The sequence below is a fragment of the Limulus polyphemus genome, unplaced genomic scaffold (assembly GCF_000517525.1).
Source record: "Limulus polyphemus unplaced genomic scaffold, Limulus_polyphemus-2.1.2 Scaffold62, whole genome shotgun sequence".
Lineage (NCBI taxonomy): Eukaryota > Metazoa > Arthropoda > Merostomata > Xiphosura > Limulidae > Limulus > Limulus polyphemus.
The window spans coordinates 232,504-241,419 of record NW_013665672.1 but is presented as its reverse complement, the minus strand read 5'-3'; the positions used below and the strand labels follow the sequence as shown (position 1 = coordinate 241,419).

The 8,916-nt window shown below is 33.8% G+C and overlaps 1 protein-coding gene across 5 annotated transcripts in view; it reads left to right on the top strand.

Annotated features, from left to right (window-relative positions):
* The window catches only part of LOC106464632 (follistatin-like), a 77,528-nt gene that overhangs the window by 53,030 nt on the left and 15,582 nt on the right, over window positions 1-8,916 (top strand). For all 5 annotated transcript variants that reach the window (XM_022392872.1, XM_022392867.1, XM_022392857.1 and 2 more), the window contains exon 3: window positions 1,534-1,752. In XM_022392872.1, the coding sequence (XP_022248580.1) occupies window positions 1,534-1,752 (219 nt within the window). The remainder of the gene's footprint in view (window positions 1-1,533; window positions 1,753-8,916) is intronic.

Below are 8,916 nucleotides of genomic sequence, written 5' to 3'. Positions count from 1 at the left end.
CTACCCACCGCCAACTCTTGGGCTACTCTTTACCAACGAATAGTGGGATTGACCGTCACATTATAACCGCCCCACGGCTGAAAGGGCGAGCTTGTTTGGTGGGGCTGGGATTCGAACCCGCGATCCTCTGATTGCGAGTCGAGCGTCCTTACCACCTGGCCATGCCGGGCTTTAAAGAGTCATCGCTAATTCTTGAACATTAATCGAAAATACGACATATATTTGTAATCAAAAAGTAGTATATTTATTTATTAGTATGTTGTTAACTTTAAATATATTCCAAAGCCCTATTTTTTATGGTTTATTGTAGTATATTGTTAACTAGTTTTATCAAACTCTGTTATGACGATTTTTTGCACAATCTGTTAACTTCAGACATTCTCCTCTCTATAAGTTATGTTGTTAACTAATATATATCTCTCTCTATATCTCGATGAAGAAAGACGAGTCTAATTGGTACGTTGTTAACTCAAGAAATATCCCTCCTTATCAATGATGCGTTATTACAATACCTGGTTAACATGATACATACTTAGGGGCGTAGCCAGAGAGGGAAGGCCGAACGACCAACCCAATATTCTAAAAAGTCTAAAAGGTCCAGCATCTTCTGATTTTTTAATATATGCTTGACTTTCATGTAAACCACTTAATTTTTTTTAGAAGAAAAGGTCTATATTTTATTTGGAAAAAGATCACCCCCCCCCCTTCCCACTCTCTGGTGCTGGTTACGCCCCGGATACTTCTTTCTATCCGCGATGCTTTGTTAAAGTTTATACTAAACATCTAAACTAAACACTAGAATGTGTACCTTTGTGAAACTACTTAGCATGATAATTTATGCAACTATACTTGACAGTCTTTGTTACTTATCACCTCACCAACTCATTCAATTCACATGGATATCAAATGACAAACAGAAAAATAATCATTACCACTTGGATAAACTACTACGATTGGGCTCATGAAATACAGCCCTATTCTTTGCTTTTGCTAGTAAGGTATTTTTGTGACCATATTCCCTTACAATAAGTATTTACCAAATTTCTTGTCGTTTGTTTGAATTCAGAGCCACTGCAAACTAAAGACTTCTAAACTTATTCATACGGCATTGTGTTCCTTTTGTTTGTCATTTTACAGCAAAGTGCTTTGCTGAAATAACAGATATTTTCTTATATTAGTTTTTCAATTGCTAAGACATATTGTTGAGAAAAATCCTACTACCATTTTCCTATCTATAATTAAGTTTGTTGTTTTCTTTTAGCCTTATCGCTATGGATTTTGACATGGCTTTTAATTAGTTTTATATATTATCACTCGATTAAATTACTCAATGACTGTGTTTGTGCAACTTATTCATTTTATTAAAATGATTGAACGAAAAAGGAAATTTTCTTCCTACTTTTATGGACATCTACTTCAATTCGAAACTATATATCTAAGTGTAAAATTATTATATCAAAACAAGTGGGAGGGATCGTTAAATATAATATTATGAATAAGTTTTAGAACTTTTTATCTTATATTTTCTGCCAGATTCATGTGATGGTGTAAAATGTGGAAAAGATAGGGAATGTACAATGAAAAAAGGAAAGCCTAAATGTGTGTGCAGACCTAAATGTTCTAAACGTCAGCGCCGTCTGGGGACAGTGTGTGGAAGTGATGGAAACAGTTACAAGCATATCTGTAAGTTATTGAAGGTGCAGTGTCGGAAAAACAAAAACCTGGCTGTCAAGTACTTTGGTCCATGTCAGGGTAAGTTATTTATATTGGAGAAAATGTCAATAAAATGTCAAATATTTCTTTAAAAATTGGCATATATATATTTTTAGACCATTTATTAGATATATTATCACTTCTTTCCTAAAAGACATTTAATTCATTAAAATGCAGCACTGCATCATTTAATTTCAACACTTTATTAAATTTACATTTTGTCAAACTTAGAAATAATGAAGCTTAAAGATGCTGTAAGTTAAATATTTTCAGCGAATATATTATTTATAACAGAATAACTTCCCTCAGTTTATGCAGTTCATAATAATAATATAAAAAAAAACAATAGCTGAAACATTAAGAAAAAGGTCAACTAACCTTTTCAGGTATTTTCCTCAGATACAAGATAGATATCCCTTCAAATAAATTCCTTCAAACATGTTTGGAAATAATTTTTTGAGTTGAAATTTTCATTCGACCCTTCTAAGAATCTTTAATCAAGTTTGCAAAGCTTGCTTTGTGATAATGCATTTCTATAGCCATTCGGTACTTTTTAACTTCGTTTACTCCTGTTAGATGATAAATCAAAAAATATATATAAATAACCAGCAGTTTATTCTCATTTTACGCTGCCATAAACACTTTACCAGGTTGCGAATAAACTTTATGATAATAAATGATTTTATTTTGTTTCCTTATGATAAAGGACTTTTCATGGTTTAGATTCCGATCTGCAAGAGCTTGTCTGTTGTATAGACATGGTAGTTTATATTCTGCTCCATCTTTTTCAGAACCAAATAAATAAGAAGACAAAATGTTCCAAGTGCTAGCTTTATTAACTAGTCATGCTAAAGAAAATTAATTCTGTAATATTGTCAGAAACCGTCTTTACGTGTGTGTCCATGTGAATCTAGTCTACAGATTAGCTGACGCTCTTGTGGGCGTTAAAGCGGCCCCCTTTAATTTAATCTACTTACGATTCATGGAAGTGAATGCTATTCCGAGTACCTTTCACAGAAAACTCTGTTCGAGATAGAGAAATTTAACTTAACAAAAGACGGTTTTAGAAGGAGCTAAAATTTATTAAATTACAAACGCAAATGATATTTTTTTCACTTCAACCTATGCTCTGTCACCACGTAAGTTAGAAGCCCGAAGGAAATGATAGAACTTTGTTTGCGTTTCGCTGAATGCTTCATTAAAAACCCGGGGACGAAATAATTCTGGTCGTAGATAGTTTTCCATATGCTAAAGCGTATAAAATGACACATTCAGATGTGGTAATACAGTGGAATTAACACGTGATAATGCCAAGTCAAAGATCTTGCTTTGAATTCTTTATTTTTTGTTATTGGTTGAATGAACCAGATACGATATAATTCGTTAAAATAAATAAACACTGTTGTTTCTTCTGGTTCAAGAAAACAACAACATATATAACGATGTTGTGGTTAACAGCCTATACGGTCACCTAAGTCTAATTACTGATTAGTTATTTTTAAAACTATATACTAATAATTAAATATATCATATCTCCCCCCCCCCCTTTTTTTTTGCTGTTAATCTACTGTCGTCTGCAGTGAAGCTCTGTCTAGGGTTCGACCTTGGGTCTTCTTTATGGAATTCGTGTGCGTTATTCACTCTATTAGAACGTGAATCAAATTCCTATTATAATGTTTTTGAGAGGGGTGTCCAAGTTTTGCTGACTTTTATGCTAGGTTGACTGTGTTATCAGTTGGGTTGATATCGAAGGCTTCTTTTATCTTTCTTTTTCTCATGTAAGGCTCGTATCCTATTATTGTACGGCATGACAAGATATTTCAGATTGATCAGTATTACCGAGTTTTGTATATTTATTATGCTCCTGAATTTTGACGTTTGTTACTATTTTTTGTTTTTCCAATGTATTGGAAATAACATTCACAAGGAATGCTGTAAATGATGTTTTCTGTTTCTTTAGGTGGCTTGGTGTATATTAATTGCGATTATTGGCTCTGAATGCTATTATGACTTTATATGTTTTACATATCCTCAATAAGTTTTCAGATAAACCTCTGATCAAGGAAATTTGGAGGTATGGTTGTAATTTACTTCCTGTCCATTCCCAATTTTCATCTTCCATCTTCGGTATTACCAGTCTTGTTCATTTTCGAAACAAGACAGTCTGTCTTTACACTGTTGGTAGTTTTATTTAAAGTCGATGTGTTTACTGTAACTGTGGGCTTCCAATAAACTTCGGTAGTATGTGAGTTTTGTGTCTTGGTACGCATCACGACTAGGAATTGGAGTTTGTTATCTATTTTTCATTTCCATTGCGAATCGTATTATGTGATGTTGTCCGTTCAAGTAGTTCACGAACTCTTGAAACTTGTCTCTAATTTGTGGCTATATTACGAAAGTATAATCAACGTACTTGAGTTACATATTGGGGCGTATAACGACTGTTTTGAGGGTGTTAACTTGAAAATATTCCGTGTAGATGTTTCGGAGTGCTGGTAATATGGGTAAACCCATTGCTAGGCTTTCTTATTGTTGATGGTATTTATCTTCAAGTTGGAAGTAGATTGTGTTGACGTAGAAGGTGATGATTCTGTTATAGTGGAACTTGTCAGTTGGGTGTGCTTTTTAGAGTTATATAATTTTCAAGGTGTTGATGTTATATCTACCAGATATCTAACTAAGGGTTAATCTCTGCGGTTAACTACGAACGGAGAGAGTAGCCTTGGTTGTAAATTTTAGGTAAGCTACAGGTGTTTGCGGTAGTTCCGTTCTTTATTCTTAGTTGTTTTTAACTCTTCCAAGTTTTTTCTCATGTTTCTTGAGGAGTTGATTAATTTTCGTCTCTGTGTTAGCAGTTAGGTTAGACTTGATATTCGTGTAGTGGCCACCTTCAACTAGAGTTTGGAGTTTTATTGAATATTCCCGTTTGTCCATGATTACAATAGCATCCATTTGTCTGTTGTTAAAATTCTCAGCGTTACGTGTTATTTTGTAGGACACAGTAATTAACATAGTCCTGATTATAACTGTATTATAATAACTCTTTCGTGTCTTTTTCAAGTTTCCGAGGGCAGTAGTTTCTGATAGGGTAACAATAGCACAGCGTGGTTTACATTCTATGCCTTTCTAAACTGCTAATTATATTTTGTTTCTGAATTATCATTCTTCTTCTTCTGGTATAGGCTGTAAATGGTGTCTTCTGCGGGTGTAGCTATATCTAAGGTGGGTATTTTGTTATTTGTTAGGGCTAAGTTTCTTTTTCAAGTTCTGTTTAATGGTAGTTTACGTGAGTTTATTACGGTGCGTTTAGATGTGTATCTATAGTGTTAGGAAGCTTCTTGTTTTGTTCATTTAATTTATTTATGTGAACTTCTTTAGTTGTTGCGTGCGTTTGTGTTGGTATGAATTTTAAATAGCTGAGTGTATCTTGATAGAGTTTATATTGCCTGTAATTATTTGTGTTGTTTACATTTATGGAGGTGAGTATTTACTTTAGATGATTTACAGTTAAGTTTTCCCAAATTCCTTATAAAGTCTGGGACCGTAACCGGGTGATTAAGTATTTACATGTATATATATATATATTTATCTTCGCAAATGAGGCCTTGGGTCCATATAGTTACTACAGTTAAAACAACAATTTAAATAGTAGACAGGTCTAAGAACCTTAAAAACTGACATGATAGCTGACCATCAACATGTTAGGGTATACTACCGCCTTTTACCAGACACAAACAAGATAGTGACTTTTCCCCCTCCTTCCCTAATTGTTTGTACACAATACCTCGAAGGGTGGAATACCCGTGTTCGACCAGGGAGATTTAAGTCAATACACCTTAGTTGAATGGAAGTATGTTACTGGCAGAGCAGGAAAACGTAAACATAGAAACACAAACAGTGTATTTGTACTGGAAGCGATGTGAGCTATTAAGCAGTACCTGGAAAATAAATACACAAATATACCTAAACCAAGGAACAATGTCTAAATAACGTATTAGTAAACACACAAATATACATAAAACCAAGGAACAATGTCTAAGTAACGTATTAGTAAACACACAAATATAAACTATGTGGATAGATATCCTTTATTGAAAACTAACACATGAACATACATGTACCTACGGAGGCATAAAGACACTCGTTTCAGTCTGTATTTTCAACACTTTATAAAAAGATGGTTTAAATATTAATTTATTCCAGTCATATCTACACGTCTACTGGTAAATATATATTACTTATTAAGACTATCAAATAAACTGTCATTATTGTTTCTTGTAACTTTGATATTTGAGTTTTCACTGTTTTCTTCTAGAAACTGAAAATAATTTCTATAATTAACAACAATTACAACAGTTCTCAGCGTTACGTGTTATTTTGTAGGACACAGTAATTAACATAGTCCTGATTACAACTGTATTATAATAACTCTTTCGTGAATTTTATAAGTACAATGAATACAGACTGGTGTTTTAGAAATTATCTATACGGAACGACGTCAGAGAAGCACTTACCTTTGCTAATTTAACTAAAACCTATGAGGCTAGGGCATTATCTTACTGTAATGATAATACGGAATTAATCCAGCTAGATGCATAGGCAGCAATAACATACAAGGGGGAGGCACCTTATTTGTTGTGTTAACCGTGACCATTGAATTCAAAACTGAAACAGCGACTCTCAATGACAGTTATTCCCCATTTAAAAGGACACTTTGAGTTACTTCGAATTGTCGGTGACGTATGCAGCTTTTATGTTGGTATACCGCACTTTAACGTTTTGTCTGAATTTCGACGGTAAATTAGAGTTACCTTTACCTTTTTTTTTTCAGTGTGGACGCTGCAAATAATCCTGTCAGCTTTAGCAATTAGTAAGAGTCATGGGAAAGTCGTAAGCCAGGCATTAACTAAAGTAAACAATTATTGTGAATAAAGATTTTGTTTACTTGTGTTTTGCAGATTTTTTGTATCAAAAGATTGACAGCTAGTTAGCATTAAACAACGCCTATCATTAAAAGACTTAGCGAGACAGAAATTTGACAAAAGAAAAATATCATGAGCTGAGTGGTAAAATGGCTTTTAAATTAACAATTAAAAATTAAAGCAATTATTATTCGTCGTCGAACTCGAAACCATTATGTTACAATATTAATAATGTGTTTCTTTTGTTATAACGCTTTTAAATTGATTACTATAGACAACTTGCGTCAATATATAGGAAGTATAAGAACATTGGTAGTACATGGTGTAAATCTTTAACCTTTTAGTCTAAATATTATGAAATATAAAAACTCGTTTACTAGTTTAAGTTTACCTACTCAGGCTTGCAAAACGGTTGGACGCTAGCTAAACTTAGTATTAGTATCCCATTATCTATGTAATGGTCATTTGACGATCTGGGGAAGTTCCCAGAATATGCATCAAACTAAACGCTAAAGAATTAGAACAAGTAGAGAAGCTTACTAAACTGGGACAAATATCGGTAGTGATGATAAGTGTGGATAAACAGATAAAGTGTATGATAGGAAAAGGATAAACAGCATTCTTCTGTCTTCTCAGGAGAGATGCCTGATTTATCTCGGGAGAGATGTCTTCTTTACCACGGAAGAGATGTCTGATCTATCTCGGGAGAGATTTCTGACTTACTGACTAGAACTGAAGAACAGACTACTAAAACGTTATGTAAGGTCAGTCCTACTCTAAAGGGTGGAAACTTCTGCGGAAACAAAACAACAACTGAAAGCACTTAAAGCATAGTGTTCTAAACGACTAATAAAGATCAGTTACATAGAAAAACTAACAAAGAATTACTGGAACACAAACGACAACTGAAAGCACTTGAAACATACTGTTGTAAATGACTAATAAAGATCAGTTACATAGAAAAGCTAATGAATAATTACTGGAACACAAACGACAACTGAAAGCACTTGAAACATACTGTTGTAAATGACTAATAAAGATCAGTTACATAGAAAACTAATGAAGAATTACTGGAACACAAACGACAACTGAAAGCACTTAAAACATAGTGATGTAAACGACTAATAAAGATCAGTTACATAGAAAAACTAATGAAGAATTACTGGAACACAAAACGACAATTACTAAATATAGGAAGACGAAGACTTAATGCTTTGGGTATATAATTAGATCTGAGGGTAGGTTAACAGAGGTTCTGGTGTATAAAATCGAAAAAAGAAGAGTGAAAGGTAGAGAGAGACTCATGTGGCTTGGAGATATTAGGAATTGGACTGGAAATGGGAATCGGGTAGGACACCGTAATTGATTGATAGCTATCTATTGTTCAGTTGGCTTGGAGTCGCGATATTCTGCGAGACTTTAAGCAGTTGTTTAAAACGCCCCTGTTGTAGTCATACAATTCGGCATATTTGTGTTCGAAAATTTACAGCCATGGGCATCCGTGGATTATCAATTTTTTGTTTCTCTAGTTATGGCTTTGATATCATTTTGTCATTTTGCCTCCCCCCCCTCAGTAATAATCCTGCAAACACCCTTGTTTACAGCCTATGTTATTATTTCTAGATTCTAATGAAATGCTAAGATACTTGCATTTATAACAAGAAGTAACACAGGGGCGTTGCCAGGAGATGGAGTGAATGAACCACTTTTGGACCACAAATATGCTTTAACTAGCAGAGACTCGCAAAGCATTTGCAGTCAGATTAGTATCTTTATTGCAACAGTACTTCTTTAAATACAGCATTTCTAGAATCCACTTGTCTTGGGCCTAACATTAATTAAGTCTTTAATTAAGTGTGGCCTATATTCGATAAAGAGGCATGATAACACTAACTTGTATACGTTTTTTGCTTTAGTTTAGTTAGGGTTAAAATTTATCGTACTTAATATTATCAGTAAATAAACTTATAATATTATTCTACGATCTAACGTTAGACATTTTTAACAACTTTGATAAGCTTTTAATACGTTATTGTCTACTAAAGTATGTTTACATCCGTTGAAATGAAATGCGCGCGCATGCGCATTTAGATAGTAAGGGGCACGTGTATTTTCAGGACAGGCGAACTTATCATTGTTATAATAGTTCGATGACGAGGAATCCACTTTGAGACTAATAATGGCTGGAGACGGCTTAAATGGGTAATGAAGAAAACTTTAATATAACAGTAAATGTACAACGTTGATGATGACAAAACCTTGTCGAAACGTTGTACATTTA